Here is an 18,703-nt window from a genome sequence, read left to right on the forward strand (position 1 = left end):
CTGTTTACAATAGCAAACACCTGGAACCAACCCAAATGCCCATCGATGATAGACTGGACAGGGAAAATGTGGCACATATACACCATGGAATATTATGCAGCCATCAAAAACAATGAGTTTGGGTCCTTTGTAGGGACATGGATGAACCTGGAAACCATCATTGTCAGGAAACTGACAGAAGAGCAGAAAATCAAACACCGCATGTTCTCACTCATAGGTGGGTGTTGAACAATGAGAACATGTTGACACACGGAGGGGAGCACTACACACTGGGGTCAGTTGGAGGGAAATGGGGGAGGGACGGCGGGGTGGGGAGGACAGGAGAGATAGCATGGGGAGAAATGCCGGATATAGGTGAAGGGGAGGAAGGCAGCAAATCACACTGCCACGTGTGTACCTATGCAACAATCTTGCATGTTCTTCACGTGTACCCCAAAACCTAAAATGCAATAAAAAAATAAAAGACTATCTCATACTGCTATTTAATCAAGACGACTCAATGGAATTTTGTAAATTATCCCATTAACGTCTTTTATTTTAAAAAGAAAAGAAATTTTGTGTCCAGAGTTCTAACCCTCATATTTCATTTTCATGTCTCTTTAGTCTGTAATGTAGAACAATTGACTTGTCTTTCTTACTTCTTAGAACTTTGACAGTTTTGAGGAGTAGATGCCATGTATTTCATAGAATAACCCAGCTGGGGCCAGATCTGGTGGCTCATGCCTGTAACCCTAGCACTTTGGGAGGCTGAAGTGGGTGGATTGCCTGAGCTCAGGAGTTCGAGACCAGTCTGGGCAACCTGGTGAAACCCCATCTCTACTAAATTACAAAAAATTAGCCGGGCATGGTGGCATGCCCCCGTAATCCCAGCTTCTCGGGAGGCTGAGACAGGAGAATCACTTGAACCTTGGGGACGGAGGTTGCAGTGAGCCAAGATCCCGCCATTGTATTCCAGCCTGGGTAACAGAGCAAGACTCCATCTCAAATAAATAAGTAAATGAACAACCAGTTGGAGTTTTCTAATATTTACTCGTTATTTAATTCAGAATTTTTTTTTTGGCAGGAATATTACTGAAGTTTGTGTCTTTCCCAGTGCATCCTTTCAGGAAGCACTTGATGTCTGTTTGTTCCATTTGTCTCATAATTCATAGTGTCTTGCAGAAAAGTACTTTGAGACTATGTAAGTATTGTGTTTTGCATCAAATTCAGACTAGTTTTAGAATCTATTGATGATTCTTGCCTGAAGTTATTACACTGCTGAGTTTTTTTTAAATTCTATCACACTTTTCTATGTTTCTTAGTTGACATTCTGTTGGAAGTTAAGATTGAGGTCAGAGTTCATTTTTATCCAGGTATTTCACTATCATTTGCAGTGTCATAAAAAAAAAATTACACAGGCTTAGTTAGGTCTATTCTGTTTCATTTACGTGTCCCCAACAATCATTGAGCACTTCTTATTTTCTGACACGTTAAGATGTTCCAGGCTTGTTTTGTAATTTTCCTGCCACAGCCCTGGAACAACCTATTTCTTGAAAGTTTCCTGCTTCATTTTGGTGGAAGATAACATTTGGAAATTAATCTTTATGTGCCATGTGTACTCATTGCTACTGTGGTGTATTAGGGTTCTTTTAGAGGGACAGAACTAATAGGAGATGCATACACACACACACACATATAAAGGGGAGTTTATATATATATATATATATATGTAATGCTTATATATACACATATATGTATATATAAGTACATATACTTATATATGTGTATATATATATACACATATATAATCTGTATATATACACATATGTAAATGTATATGTGTTACGTATATGTGTATATATATATATACATACATATATGTACTTATATATATACATATATAAAGGGGAGTTTATTAAGTATTAATTTACGTGATCACAAGGTGCCACAATAGGCTGTCTGCAAGGTGAGGAGCAAGGAGAGCCAGTCTGAGTCCCAAAACTGAAGAACTTGGAGGGTGAGAAGCAACTAGCATGCGGAGAAAGATGTAGTCTTGGAGGCTAGGCCTGTCTCTCTCTTTTCATGTTTTTCTGCCTCTGTTATATTTGCTGGAAGCCGATTAGATTGTGCCCACTAGATTAAGGGTGGATCTGCCTTCCCCAGCCCACTGACTCAAACGTTAATCTCTTTTGGCAACACCCACACAGATACACTCAGGATTAATACTTTGTGTCATATCCTTCGATCCAATCAAGTTGACATTCAGTATTAATCATTACAAGTGGTGTCATTACTAGTGAGGTGTCATTGTCTCTAGGCTTTCTTAGTAAAAGAGTTAGGAAGAAAATGTTTACGTTTACATGTATAAATATGCACAGTATACACAAACATATTCCTGTATCTGTGTATATTAAAAACCATCAGTTACTGATGCCTTCAGTTTTGATACAAAACCAGTCTATTCTGTTTCTGTCCATTCTCCAACAATGAGAAATCTGGCTCCAGTTATATATCTACAGTAAGTGTACTGATTTGTTCAGTCCTAGAATACAGATAAATCAGTTTCAATGTTGTTAACTGACACTGCCATAAAAATTGAGTACAGTGTCTCTTTAGAGTTTGTTTTTCTTTAGTCTGACTGTATATTGTCAAAATACTGTATTCTAAATTTACATGGGTTATAATTTTCTTCATATTTATCCTTCTCCCATCCCCCAACTTCCATCTGCATTGTACATTTGAAATTAAGTTTGGTTCATTTGTTTCTATCTGTATTCCATTTAGGATTTTTACTCCACTTTTAAAATTTTTTTATGATTGCATAATTGTACATATTGATGGGATACATGTGATAGTTTGATACATGCATAGACTGTGTAATGATCAAATCAGGTGTTTAGATATCCATCACCTTGAACATTTATCATTTCTTTGTGTTAGGAACATTTCCAGTCTTCTCTTCTAGTGGCTTTGAAATATACAACATATGTTTGCTAACGATAGTCACTCTGCCCTGCTGTTGAACACTAGGGCTTATTCCTTCTATTAATAACTGTATGCTTAAACCCATTAGCCTGCTTCTCTTCATCCTCTCCCCTCACACCAAAAAACAAGAACTTCCCAGCCTCTGGTGACTGTCATTCTACTCTTTACCTTCATGAAATCAACTTTTTTAGCTTCCTTCTATAAGTGAGAACATGCAATGTTTGTTTTTCAGTCCCTTGCCTATTTCACTTAACCTCCAGTACTACCCATGTTGCTGAAAATGACAGGATTTTATTCTTTTTTATGACTGAATAATATTCCATTGTGTTTATATATACCAATTTTCTTTGTTTATCCATTGATGGATACTTAGGTTGATTTCATATCTTTGCTATTGCGAATAGTGCTACAGTAAATGTGGGATTGCAGGTATATCTTTGAAATACTGATTTATTTTCTTTTGCATAAATACCCAGTATTGGAACTGCTGGGTCAACTCCTCTCTGTCACCATATACAAAAATCAACTCAAAATGGATTGAAGACTTATATTTAAGATTGAAACTATAAAAGTACTTGAAGAAAACAGGAAATGTTCCAGAACATTGGTCTAGGCAAAGATTTTATGGCTAAGATCTCAGCAGCACAAGCCACAAAAATTAAGGATCCCCATTTAAGAAATTTACTTTGTGTCATCATTTTTTTACCCACTGTCCTGTATATGACTATTTCATTTGTTTCTCGTATTTCACAATTGCAAACAGTGCTTCAAAGAATAACATCTTGTGTATGTATTTTCATATTTTTGAAGATTATATTCAGGGTAAATTCCTACAACTTGAATTGGTCAATCAAAAGTTAAGTGTAGGTGTAATTTATATTGTTGAAAGTATGTTTAGAAATGACTAACGGTTATATGAAAAAATTCTCAGCATTGCCAGTCATCAGGGGAGTGCAAATGAAAACAAAGATGCAGTATCATCTCACACTTGTTAGAAAGGCTGTCATCAAAAAGACAAAAGATAACAAATATTGACCAAGAATATGTAGCAAAGGGAACCCTGGTTCACTGTTGGTGGGAATTTAAATTAGTATAGCTATTATGGAAAACAGTGTGGCAATTCCTTAAAAAAAGTTAAAAACAGAATGGGAAAAAATTTTTGCAATCTACCCATCTGACAAAGGGCTAATATCCAGAATCTACAAATAACTGAAACAGATTTACAAGAAAAAAACAAACAAACGCATTCAAAAGTGGGCAAAGGATACGAACAGACACTTTACAAAAGAAGACATGTGTGAGGCCAACAAACATATGAAAAAATGCTCATCATCACTGGTCATTAGAGAAATGCAAATCAAAACCACATTGCGATACCATCTCACACCAGTTAGAATGGTGATCATTAAAAAGTCTGGAGACAACAGATGCTGGAGAGGATGTGGAGAATTTACACTGTTGATGGGAGTGCAAATTAGTGCAACCATTGTGGAAGACAGTGCGGTGATTCCTCAAGGACCTAAAGTAGAAATACCATTTGACCCAGCAATTCCATTATTGGGTATATACCCAAAGAATTATAAATCGTTCTATTGTAAAGACACATGCACACGTATGTTTACAATAGCAAATACCTGGAACCAACCCAAATGTCCATCAACGATAGAATGGATAAAGAAAATGTGAACATATACACCATGGAATATGACACAGCCGTAAAAAATGAGTTCGTGTCCTTCATAGGGACATGGATGAATCTGGAAACCATAATTCTCAGTTAACAAGAACACAAGAACAGAAAACCAGATACCACATGTTATCACTCATAGGTGGGTGTTGAACAATTAGGACACATGGACACAGGGAGGAAAGCATCACATACTGCCGTCATTTCAGGGGGGCTAGGGGCGGGACATCGGGGAGATGGGGAGGATGGGGAGGGATAAGGAGGGGAAACCAGATGTGGGTGATGGCAGGATGAAGGCAGCAAACCACCTTGCCATGTGTGTACCTATGCAACAATCCTGCATGATCTGCACATATAACCCAGAACCTAAAGTACAATTAAAAAAAAAAGTTAAAAACATAGCTGCCATGTGATCCAGCAATCTCATAACTAGGTATATATCAAGAGAAATGAAATAATTATGTCAAAGAGATATCTGCATTCTTAATATTCATTTAAGCATTTTTTACAATAGCCAAGATAGGGAGAAATCAACCGAAGTGTTCATCAGTGGACACATGGATAATGAAACTGTGGTATGTGTGTGTATTCTTAATAGTATTCCACACATATATAGTTGAATACTGTTAAGCCTTCAAAAATAAGGAAATCCTGTCATTAATGACAACATAGATGAACTTGGAGGATATTATATTAAATGTGATAAGCAAAGTACAGAAAGATGAATACTGCATGATCTCACATGTGGAGAATATAGAAGCAGAGAGTAGAATGGTGGTTAGCTGAGGTTGAGGGTAGGAACCAGGAAGATTTTAGAGATGTTAGTCAAAAGAAAAAAAATTTTCGGTTTGAAAGTATAAGATCAACTTAGTCATTTTTCAACTTAATGATGGTGCCAAAGCGCAATGTATGTTCAGTAGAAACAGTATTTCAGATTTTGAATTTTGATCTTTCCTGGGCTAGCTGTACAGTACTCTCTTGCAGCTTTCAGTCAGCCACACAATCCAGAGAGTAAACAACTATCCTGTACCATGTTACGAGATAACTTTGCCCAACTGTAGACTAATGTAAGTCTTCTGAGCATATTTAAGGGAGACTAGGCTACCTTAAAAGCAAGTTGGCATATTAAATACATTTTTGACTTGTGATTATTTTCAACTTATGATGGGTTTATTGGGACATAACCTTACCATAAGTCAAGGAGCTGTATTATATACTTGAAAATTGCTAAGAGAGTACATTTTGTGTTCTTAACATAAAAAGTGATAACTGTGTGAGATAATGCATGTATTAGCTCAATGTAGCCATTCTACAACGTGTACATATTTTAAAATATGTTGTACATCATAAGTATGTACAGTTTTACTTGTCAAATAAATATGGAAGTGGATGGATACAAAGTTTATGTTTAATGTAAATCCTGGAAGTGGGGTTGGTGAGTCAAAAGCAAATGCTGCCATCATTTCATTAAGTATTGCCAGATTCTCCTTCAAGGTCTGTGCCACCTTGCATTTCCCTCATCAGTGAAGAGTGCCTGTTTTCCCACATCCTTTCCAATAGAATGTGTTATATTTTTAACTTTTGCTGATGCGATAAGTCAGAAATGTTATCACAGGGTAGTTTTAGTTTGTCTTTCTCTAATTATGAGTAAGGTTAACCATCTGGTATTTTAGAGCTATGCTTATATTTGTCTTTTGATGTTGTCTGTTCTTGTTTGTTCTACCCATTTTTCTATAATGCTGTTAGTTCTTTTTTTTTTTTTTTTTTGGAGACAGAGTCTTGCTCTGTCGCCAGGCTGGAGTACAGTGGCGCAATCTTGGCTCACTGCAGTCTCCGCCTCCCAGATTCTCCTGTCTCAGCCTCCCGAGTAGCTGGGACTACAGGTGCGTACCACCACACCTGGCTAATTTTTGGTATTTTAGTAGAGATGAGGTTTTACCTTGTTGGCCAGGATGGTCTCAATCTCCTCACCTCATGATCCACCCACCTCAGCCTCCTAAAGGTCTGAGGTTACAGGTGTGAGCCACCGCACCCAGCCAAAAGTTTTTTTTGTTTGTTTGTTTGTTTTTGAGACGGAGTTTCACTCTTGCTGCCCAGGTTGGAGTGCAGTAGCACAGTATCGGCTCACCAAAACCTTCGCCTCCTGGGTTCAAATGATTCTCCTGCCTCAGCCTCCCAAGTAACTGGGATTACAGGCATGCACCACCACGCCCAGCTAATTTTGTACTTTTTATTAGAGACAGGGTTTCTCCATGCTGGTCAGGCTGGTCTCAGATTCCTGACCTTAGGTGATCTACCCACCTTGGCCTCCCAAAGTGCTGGGATTACAGGCGTGAGCCACCGAACCTGGCCAAGAGTTCTTTATGTTTTGGAGCTATTCATCCTATTTTGTAAGTGTCTTCTCCCTGTTCATCAGTAATCTTGATTTTGAAGAAATGCACTTCTTCATGAGTATGCAAGTAGGTTAAATGTAAAAAGATGTAGGGAAAACAAGTAAACACTAAAAATGCTAGGTTGATTATGTTACTCTCAGACAAAGTAGACTTTAGGACGGGAATATTTTTATCAGAGATAAAGAAGGACATTTTACAGTTATGAAAGAGACAGTCCCCCAGGTAGATGAAACAATCCCAAATTCTAATATTGGAGCTTTAAAATACATGAAGAAAAAAAATGAATAGAACTAAGGCGACAAACCCACAGTGATTATTGAAGATTTCAACATTCATCTGTTAGTAACTGATAAAATAGATGGAAAATCACTAAGGGTGTAGATTTGAAGAACACTATTAAGTAACTTGACCTAATAGGTATTTGTTAAATACTACATCCACCAAGAGCAGATAATGTAGATTATATTCTCTGATGATAGCAAAATTAAATTAGAAATCAGTAACAATGAAAATCCAGACATTTTATAACTATAAACTAGAAGCTTTTCAATACTCATGGGTTAAGAAATCATAAGGGATATTAGAAAGTGCTTTGAAAACAAAAGTATAACATACCTTAGTCTGCTTGAGCTAGGCTGTCATAACAAAATACCATAGACTGGGTGGCTTAAACAACAGACATTTATTTTCTCACAGTCTGGAGTCTGGAAGTTTGAAATCAGGGTGCCAGCATAGTCAGTTTGCACTGAGACCTGTTTTCCTAGCTTGTAGGGGGCAGCCATTCTGCTGTGTAATTCACATGTCCTCTTTGTGTACATGTGTGCATGGGGGCTTTCTGGTGTTCCTTTTTGTAAGGACAGTAATCCCATTGTATCAGGGCCCCCACCGTTATTACCTCATTTAACTTTAATTACCTGCTTATAGACCCTGTCTCCACATAATAGTCATAGTGGGGAGTAGGGTTTCAACATACAAATTTGGGAAGTAGAGGGTGGGGTGGGGGGAATTCAGTTCATAGAACAACATATCAAATTTTCTGGAATTTAGCCAAAGCAGTACTTAGATGGACATTTATAGCTTTAAAGGGTTATATCAGATAGAAGAAAAATTTTAAAATGAACAAATTTACATGGCCAGATTAAGATATACAGCATCAACTTTAAGTAGAAGAAAATAAAGGGTATGCTAGAAATCAATTAAATAGAAAGTGGAGAAAACATCAATGTAAACAAAAACTGATTCTTTGAATCTAGCTAGATTGGTTAAGAAAATAAGACAGACCAAAAAAATCAGTAATGAAGTAGGGGATATCACTGCAGATCTTATAAACATTCAGAGAATAATAAGAAAAATTCAACAATTTAGATGAAGTGATTAAATACCTGAAAGATACAAATTATTAAAACTAACCAAGAGAGAATTAGAAAATGAATTTTTAAATATCTGTTAAAGACATAGAAGTCACAGTTTTAAACCTTTCCACAAAGAAAACTGCAGGCTCATATGACTTAACTGGTAAATTTGATCAAACACCTAGTGAAAAAATACTAGTCTTAAATATAAATCCTTTTAGAAAAGAGAGGAGTAGAATGTCCTTCCTCACACATTCTTAAGAGGTGATTATTGCAGGCATTACAAGAAAGCTAAAGGCTACACCTCTTCAAACATATATTCAGAAATCTCCAACAGAATATTAGCAAATCAAATCCAGAAACATCTAACAAGAATAATGCATCATGACCAAAAGGAGTTTATCCTAGGAATGCAAGATTAATATTTGAATACAATATAATTTTTCTTAACAAAATTTTAAAAACCTTTGTAATTATTTGAATAGATGTAGAAAAGGCCTGTGACAACATTCAACATCTGTTCATGATTAAATGTTCAGCACACTAGGAATAGAAAAAGAATGTCTTTAACCTGATAAAGAGCATCTATGGAGAAATAAGAGTTAACATGATATTAATGGTAAAAGATTGAATGGTTTCTAAGATCGGGAAAGTGGCAAAGATGTCCACTTTCATCACTTATATTAAACATTGTACTGGATATGGCAGTCATTAAATTAAGGCAAGAAACAGAAATAAGAGCCATTAGTTTGGAAAGGAAGAAGAGGATTTTGTCTACAAACCATGTGATTATGCACATAGAAAGTCCTAAGGAATATACCAAGAAGCAATACAGTCAATAATCAGAAGTAACTGATTTCTTTTTCACAAGTGCAAAAGTCAAATGTTGTAGAAAAATGTCATTTACAATAGCATAAATCATTGCATACTTTGGGATAAATTTAACAAAAAAAATTTTGAGACCTGTACACTGAGAAGTGTAATATAATAGAGTAATTAAAGAACTCCTAGATAGATTGAGAAAGACTCTGTGTTCATAGACTTGAAGATTGTGAAGATATTGTAATAATTCAATGGTACAAGAGTAGTCTTTTTCAACAAATGATACTAGGCCTACTGGATATTTACAGAGAAAGAAAAAGTGAACTTTAATCTTTAACTCATACTATTGCCAAATTTCACTTAAAATGGACAATAATAAATAGGCTCATATGTAAAAGTTAAAGGTGTAAAACTTTTAGAATAAAACCAATCTTTTTGTAGAAATATTTGGAACCTGGACAGAGTTTTAAGACACCAAAACACATACCAAAAAAGAAAAAATGAGGCGGGGCACAGTGGCTCATGCCTATAATCCTAACATTTTGGGAAGCTGAGGTGGGAGGATCACTTCAGGCTAGGAGTTTGAAACTAGCCTGGAGAACATAGTGAGACCCTGTATCTGCAAAAAATATTAATTAAAAAATATTAGCTAGTTGTGGTGGTGTGTGCCTGTAGTCTCAGTTACTTGGGAGGATGAGGCGAGAGGGTGGCTTGAGCCCAGGAGTTCAAGGCTGCAGTGACCCATGATTGTACCACTAACTGCACTCCAGCCTGGGTGACAGAGTGAGACCCTGTCTCAAAAAAGAAAAAATGATCATCATTTCGACCTCATCAGAATTAAAAACTTCTGCTGTTCAAAAGGTAACATTTATAAAAGGAAAGGGTAAGTCAGGACCAGAGTAAAAATATTTGCAGCACATAACAGAACTCTTACAACTGAATAGTAAGACAAACATCCCAATTAAAAAACTTTCCACAGACATTGACGAAAGAAGACACCTAATTGTACACCAAGAAAGTGGAAAAATGGTCAGCATTATTCATCATTAGGGAAATGCAAATTAAAATGAAAATGTGTTTATGGGAGAATATATATTATATAGGAGAAGTCCTATTCATTTCTTTTAAATCACTGCTTATTTAGCTGACTCTTTAATAAAAATATTTGAAATCACTTTAAACTGCTGGTGACTTTGATAGTTTTACTAGTTAAGGCACTTCCCTTCCCATCTCTTATTTGTGGCTCAAGATGCCAGATAGTGGCTCCTAAATGTGAGAGGGTGCTTAAAAATACAGGTCTATTCTGCTTACAAGGAATTACATTCTGGAGGTTGGACCCTAGAATCTGCATTTCTGCAAGCATTGTAGGTGTTTATGATGCGGGTAGATCACAAATAATTGTTTTAAATATGCTGGACCAAAGAGTATCTGTTGTTTAGGTAGTAGTTGACCCTAGGAAAACATTTTAAACTCCCAGAAATCCAAGAAAGCCCGTATGTTTGATTTCATGGGTTTCCTGCTCAACTTTGACCTGACAGTTCAACAAGCAGTATTGACCATTTCCCACAAGATTTCTTGTATCTCTTCAGTTGTTTCCTAGCTTGAAATCAGAAAATAGTCTTCATTTATCTCCAAATAAATAATTAGTATTTTAGTGAAAATTCATAAAACCAATTATATTGAGACTTCAGAACATATATAATCATTGCAGAAAGTGTAAAATCATGCAATGTACTATCATAATGTCTCAGATTTTGTTGCTTTGAAATTGTCAAAAGGTGAGCCTGGCACACTGGTGTGCTGCACCTGTCGTCCCGGCTACTCCAGAGGCTCAAACACAGGAGTTCACGACCAGCTTGGGCAACACAGTGAGACCCCTGCCTCTCAAAAACAGTAACAATAATAATTTTTAAAATCAGGGAAAAAACTACAATGACATTAGCAAAGGGCACTATTCTTTTTATTGCATCATCCCCAGTTTTTCAACATTACATATTTGCAGACATTTGCTTTCTGTTAACAAAGCACTAAACAGTGCCGTGCACTTTCTGAGTAAACATGAGTAGCAACCATTTGAATCAGCTGTGGAGACATGACAGCTATGTTACTGGATTTTTGGTTTAGTTAACATAGGATTGTACCTGTGTCAGCTTGTTAAACTGTTCCTTAGATATAGATCTGCTATTGTTTAGAAAATATGCTTTTATTTATGAGAGAATCATATTTTATATACTGTTTCCTCTAATATTCTGTGAGCACTTTGTAAATATCACAGTAAAGGTTCTGGACATCACGTCTTTGAAGCATTTTATAGGAGGTCTGCGCCCTAGCACAAGACATAAAAAGTAAAACTTACCTAAGGATTTGAAAGGAAGAATCACATTGTTACTTGCAGATGATTTGTCTACAGTGATCATCCAAGACAGTGCTTATTTTGGCAGCACATATAGCAACAATGGAAAACTGAGGATAATCTAGACAAACTATTAGAATTAAACTCAAGGTGACGAGGTATAAGATCAGTACATGAAAATCAGTAACTTTTTAATATAAACAACAGCCATGTATGGCTACTTTATGACATCTCCCATCTAGATACGACATCTGAAATTTAAATGTCTGCAACAATACTCTTGAAAATCTATCTCTTCCCACTTCCAACCCACTTCTTCCATGTCATGACTGTGTATCTAATGAAAATCTTAGAATAAATTACTCTTGCTTCTGCAGAAATCAATCTATCAGCACAGCCTGTTTTCTCAAGTTTCCAAATCTATCCAGGAAAAAGCCACTGCTCACTACTCTCCCTGGCAGCCGCCGTAGATTGTAGCTGCCATCACCAGTTGCCTAAAGCACTCTAAGACTTCCCTGCTTCCCTCTGTTGGGCTCTTACAGGAACTTCCTTGGTTCTTCACTAAGTAGCCAGAATTAACCTTTTAACATGTGTCAGATCATGCTACTCCTTTACCGAGAACCAGCTCGGTCGGGAGACTCCCGCCCTGGTGGCGCTGAAGGTATTTGAGAGACAGACACCCAGATAGTCAGAATGGATCTGGCCTGAAGACCCACAGCCTGTGGGGCTGACAGCTCTCCAGACTGAAGGCCCCGAGCAGACTTTCCTTCACATATTTAGTTGCTCTTTGACAGGTGATTCTCATTAACACACAGGTGTACTATATAACTTAAAAATACATCAAGTAGGCAGCTGTTACCTGCCTACCACAAATTACAAACTGAAAGGATGCTCCACAAGGGAGCCATGGGGGCAGGGTAAACTTAATATTCCTCAAACACTCCTTGCTCAAAAACACTGTAATTTGTTACACTTAGAATAATCCATACTTCTACAAGGAGATCTGGCTCTTGTACCTCTGAGCTCAGCTCTTAGCTCCTAATCCTCCCTCTTTGCACAATGGTCACTTCACCTTCCTTGTTCAACTCGCCAAATACATTCCTACTTTATTCCCCTAGATCTCTGCCATTCAGGTCTTGGCACTAGTGTCCCTCCTCAGAGAGGCTTTTTCTTTTCTATCCACAGCTCCAGTATGTTCAAATTTTTTTTTTTTAAACACACACATCTTCACCTAATATATTCAATGTTTGTTCCCCCGACTAGGATGTTAGTGCCATGAGAGCAGGTACTTTGCTTTGTTCCCCAGTGTAGCCCCAGGCAACAGACAGTATCTGGTACATAGTGTACATTCATACATTTGTATTAAATGGATAGGGTGGTGTATGCTTTTTTACCCCACCTGGCCACTTGAGACATTTCCATTTGCAATTTGCAGAACAGCCTCTTGGTTCTGTGAGAGAAAAACACTGTATCTTAATCTCCTTTTTCTCCAACATCTAACATAGTCTGTGTGTATATATAGGAATTAATGACTTACACAGTTATGCCTTATACTTTATTTTTCCTTGATTTGATATTTTTTGTAAATTTGAGTTTTGTACTACTTAAACTGGTGAGCTGAAGAGCATCACTTGTTTTAAAGGAGCCAAAGAGTGTTATTGTTATATCATGTCTAAGAAGGGCAGAAAGTAAGAAGGAATAGATGCTGACACTGTGTTGCAAGGAATTGTGCCTTCATGTCCCAGCATCTGCAGTTTTGTGCTTTAGTAAAATATAATCTTACATTTGGTGCTTGCCTTCTTTTTTTTACTTGTCATCTTTCCTGTTCAACATATGCAGAGCGGTTCTCAAGAATCACAAAAGAATATTCTAAATTGGTAGAGCCAAAAACATGTTTGGATTTTATTGCCTTCAGCTAAATTATTCTACTACTCAGATTATTTAATCTTTGTAGAACTGAATTAAGGCCAAATTTCCTCCATATTGTGAAAGTCCTTGTCTATTTCTAATTATTTCCTGTATCTCCAAACTCCTAGATATTTCCTCTGTCTCCTGAATCCTGAATGAAATTACTGTATCATTCGGAAGCTTATATTACTGTGAAGTTCAGTGATGATGGAAATAAAGTAGACTTACAAAATGGGTTTTGCTCTGACATCATTTCTTAGAATAAAAACATTAAAATCTATTTTGAAACTTAGTGACTAACTGAATTTCTGACTTTCTCAGTATGTAAACACTTTATGTATGTGAACCGCCACCACCACCCCCACACCCCGCCAAAGGTCATGTATGTTTTATATCAGTGTTAGGCCCCGATGATGTCTGAGGTTTTCTATTCAGAAATCTGTTTTATTGAGAATTCTTGGTATCAGGTGGGTTAGTTAGAAGATGCTACTCAGGTATTTAGGCCAGGACATCAGAGATCAGTGTATTCCAAATTCTCAGATGAAATAGGTATTTCAGTTCTTGGAAATTTCTATCCTAAATTCAATTTTGTTTAGTCCTTTGCCACTCTAGTTATAATGCGATCATGATTTTTGTCTTCATACATTGTCTGCTAAATGTATGTAGTTGTATTAACTCTTTATTAATCATACCTGTATCTGAAAACCCAAGTGACCCTATTAAAGTATGTTGTTACCAATTATATCAACCAAATAAATTTCAATAGTCTGCCTGAGTATTTTCTGTTTTCACATATCTTTGAATAAGAAAAATACTCCCACTTTTTTATTTTCTAAAATGCAATCTTCATTGGTTTTCGCTAATTTAAAAAATAAGATACATTTCTAATAGATCATTAGACCCTATTTTTCTCAAAAAATGCTTTGTTATGACAAAAGTCAAGTGTCTGAATAGAGTTTGGGGAAACATATTTTGAAGAACTGCTTCTTATATTGTTTTCTTTTTATTTACAGTATATCTCTCTACCGGGGGAATTGCAGGCCCATACAATTTGAGCCACCAATGCTGGATTTCCATGAACAGTAAGTTTAAAATTTTTGGACTGTACTTTCCCATTAAACTATTATATATATTTTACATGCATTTGTTTTGTCTTTTGCCTATGTTCTATCTATATGAGAAAGTTACATGTTCTAGGCATCAGGAAAACAAATGATATTGAATGCAGTTTGAAAATGGGAAGTAAGTATCTGTTAGGGGTCTAACATACAATATTAACTTTTAAAGCTTGAAAAATATTTGCATGTTGTAGTCTCTGGTTCAGAGAATCTTTGGAAGCACCAAAGAACTTAATAGGTTAGCTATTTTGATTAGCACTTCATTTTTATTTTTATTATTTAAAAATTTTCTTGTGCATAAAATATATGCTACATGACCAAATAGTATTATCACCTACCTGTAATGGCAGGTAAAAGCAAATGCGCAGATAGACGTGGTTCCATCACAGAACTCTGCCTTGATAAGCTAGGCAAACCACTGCCCACCCTCCCCCAAGCAGGAGAGAACCCCAAGCCTTTAAGTAGCTGATAAACCCAAGGGCCAGCAGAACAGCTACATACCTGTGCTTAGCACCTAAGAAAGAGCCCCACAGTGTACCCCTAAGATACTTACTTGGCCTGCCCAATGGCCCTGCACCTGAAATCAGAGCCTGAAGAACAGCCCTGTGGGCAACCCCCAGAATACACACCTCCAGACCAACTGAGCAGCTCTGTGCCTATGTCCCAGGCCTAAGAAATAGCCCTGTGGGTTACCTCTAGCAAACATCTCCACAGGCCAGCCAGGCAGCCTTATGCTTACATCCTGGACCTGAGAAGCAGCTGCATAGGCTGCCCATGGCAGACACACTTCAAGGCCAGCTAAACACCCATGTGCCTGCACCCTCACCCTGAGAAACAGCCCCATGGGCCACCCCAAGCCAGCAGACACCTAACCCAGCAGAGAAGCATTGAGACTACATCCCAATCCTCAAAAACAGCCCTGTGGTCCATGCCTGGCAAACATACCCCCAGTTCAGCAGAGCAGCTATGCAGCTGTATCCTAGGCGTGAGAAAGCCCTTTGGGCTACCTTGAGAGGCACACCCCCAAGCCATCCGACTAAACATGTGCTCGTGCTCCTGGCCCAAGTACAGCCCTGTAGTTTAGAGCCAGGTCCTAAGTTGGCTAGATTCCAAGCTGCCTAACCCACTGTGTGGATGTACACATCCCTGACCTGAGAAACGCCCTTGTGATCCCACCCTCAACAAAGGTACACCACTGCTACCACAGACTCTCCCAGCCTAGGCTACCAAGATACTTACAGGCGTCAAGTGTGACTGACAACTGAGGAAAGTACACAGAGACTACACTACAGTACCCACCTAGACACAGATGCATCAAAGCTAATGCACCCTACCAAACTGACACTCCAAGACTGGTTTATAGGAATAAGTCTTCCCTGTGAAATGTAGTCCATAAAATTGGAAGAAAGGACTTTTCAACAAGATGTATAGAAATCAACATGGGGATACATCAAACATAAAAAAGCAAGGTAACATGACGCCTCCAAAGGAAAACAGTAATTCTCCAGTAACAGACCCCAATCATAAGAAGATATACTAAATGCCAGCGAAAGATTTCAAAATAATCTTAAGGAATCTCAATGAGATACAAGAAAACACGGATCAGCAAAATCAGGAAAACAATTCATGATTTGAATAAGAAATTCAACAAGAGATAGGTAACCTAAAAAAGAGCCAAACAGAAATCCCAGAGCTGAACAATTCAATGAGTTAAATAAAAAATACAATCAAGAGCTTAACAGACTAAACCAAGCAGAAGAAAGAATTTCTGAACTTGAAGACAGATCTTTTGAAATAACACAGGCAGACAAAAAAGAAAAAAGGGTGAAGAAAACCTATAGCATGTATTGTATACCATGAAGTGAACAGATACATTGTGATCATTCCAGAAGGAGAAGAGAAAGGAGAATGATGTAGAAAACATACTTAATAAAATAGTAGGGAAGTCTTGAAATTTGAAATGGACATTCACGTCCAGTAAACAGAAAGAATTCCAATTAGAGTCAACCCAAACAGGTTATGTCGTAGGCACGTTATAGCCAAGTTATCAGATGGTAAAGGCAAATCATTGGACAAGCAGCAAGACAAAAGTATGAAGTTACATATAAGGGAATTCCCATTAGACTAACAGCAGATTTCTCAGCAGAAAATTTACAGGTTGGCAAAGAATGGGATGATACATTCAAAATACATAAAGCACAGGCAGGGGACCCACGAGCCAAGAATACTATACCCTGCAAAGCTATATTTCAGAAATGAAAAAGAAGTTAAATCTTTCACAAACAAGCAGAAATAAAGGGAATTCATCACTGCTAGACTGACCTTATAAGAAAATGCTGAAGGGAGTCTTACATCTGGAAATGAAAAAATAATAACCACTGTCATGAAAACATGTGGAACTATAAAATTCATTGATAGAGCCCAAACACAAAGAAAGGAAAAGGAATCAAACCATATGAATGTGGAAAACCACCCAAGCACAAAATAAACCATAAGATAGGAAGTACGGAACGAAAGATAAAACATCCAGGAAACCATATGACAGAAGCAAGTATTCGCCTATTAATAACCTTGAATGTAAATAGATTCAGTTCCCCCATTTAAAAGATACAGACTGGCCGAAAGGTTAATACATCCAACTGTATACTGCATACAAGAAACTCACCTCACCTGTAAAGACACACAGACTGATAGCAAAGGGATAGAAAAAGATATTCCATGCAAATGGAAAGCAAAAGCCAGCCAGAGTAGCTGTACTTATATCAGATCAGACATCAAGTCAAAAGCTGTAAAAAGCAACACATGAAGCATTCTTCAGGATTGATCATATGTTAGGACACAAAACAAATCTCAAAAAACGATTAAAATTAATTTTATCAACTATCTTATCTGACCACAATGGAATTGAAAACTGCAAATCAATAATCAATAACTGCAAATCAGTTCAAAACTACAAACACCTGAAAATCAAACAACATGTTCTTAGATGGCCAGTGGGTGAAGGAAGAAATTAAATGGTAAATTAAAATATTTCTTGAGACAAATGAAAATAGAAATACAATATGCCAAACCCTATGGGGCACAGCAAAAGCAATAGTAACAGGCAAATTTATGTAACAATAAATCCTACATTTAAAAAAAGAAAGATTTCAAATAACCTAATGATGTATCTTAAAGAACTAGAAAAACAAGAACAAACCAAAGCCCCAGAATTAGTGGAAGGAAATAAATAATGAAGTTCAAAATGAAAATAAATGAAGTTAAGACTAAAAATACCTACAAAAAGGGTCGGGTTGGGGGGGCACTCGGGAGGAAGTGGGAATGGTTAATGGGTATGAAAATAATATAGTGAATAAGATCTAGTATTTGCTAGCACAACAGGGTGACTACAGTTTAAAAAAAAAAGTAATTTAATGTACATTTCTTTTTTTTTTTTTTAATTGTATTTAGGCTCTGGGGTACATGTGCATGTCCTGCATCCTGCAGGATTGTTACATAGGTACATACATGCCGTGGTGGTTAAAAGAGTATAATTGGATTGTTTGTAACACAAAGGATAAATGCTTGAGGTGATGGTTGCACCCATTTACCCTGATGTGCTTATTACGTATTGCATGCCTTTACCCAAATCTCATGTAACCCATAAATGTATACACCTACTATGTATCCACAAAAATTAAAAATTAAAAAAATACGAAGTTCAACAAAAGGTTGGTTTTTTGAAAAGATAAAATTGACAAACCGGCTGGGTATGGTGGATCATGCCTGTTATCCCAGCACTTTGGGAGGCTGAGGCGGGTGGATCACTTGAGGTCAGTAGTTCGAGACCAGCCTGACCAACATGGAGAAACCTGTCTCTACTAAAAATACAAAATTACCCAGGTGTGGTATGCCTGTAACCCCAGCTACTCAGGAGGCTGAGACAGGAGAATCACTTGAACACAGGAGGCAGGCGGAGGTTTCAGTGAGCTGAGATCATGCCATTGCACTCCAGCCTGGGCAACAAGAGCAAAACTTCATCTCAAAAAAAAAAAAAGAAAAATTGACAAACCATTAGACTAAGCAAATAAGAGAGAAGACCCAAATAAGTAAAACTCGAAACAAAA

At 37.1% G+C, this 18,703-nt stretch overlaps 1 protein-coding gene across 6 annotated transcripts in view; it reads left to right on the forward strand.

Annotated features, from left to right (window-relative positions):
• Nucleotides 1–18,703, forward strand: part of TMEM131 (transmembrane protein 131) — a 238,590-nt gene that overhangs the window by 103,994 nt on the left and 115,893 nt on the right. For all 6 annotated transcript variants that reach the window (XR_001823702.2, XM_017524072.2, XM_017524074.2 and 3 more), the window contains exon 4: nt 14,493–14,561. Coding sequence is in view for 5 of the 6 variants with exons in the window: in XM_017524072.2 (XP_017379561.1) it covers nt 14,493–14,561 (69 nt within the window). In the remaining variant the exon portion in view is untranslated. The remainder of the gene's footprint in view (nt 1–14,492; nt 14,562–18,703) is intronic.

The sequence above is a fragment of the Cebus imitator genome, unplaced genomic scaffold (assembly GCF_001604975.1).
Source record: "Cebus imitator isolate Cc_AM_T3 unplaced genomic scaffold, Cebus_imitator-1.0 Scaffold31, whole genome shotgun sequence".
NCBI lineage: Eukaryota > Metazoa > Chordata > Mammalia > Primates > Cebidae > Cebus > Cebus imitator.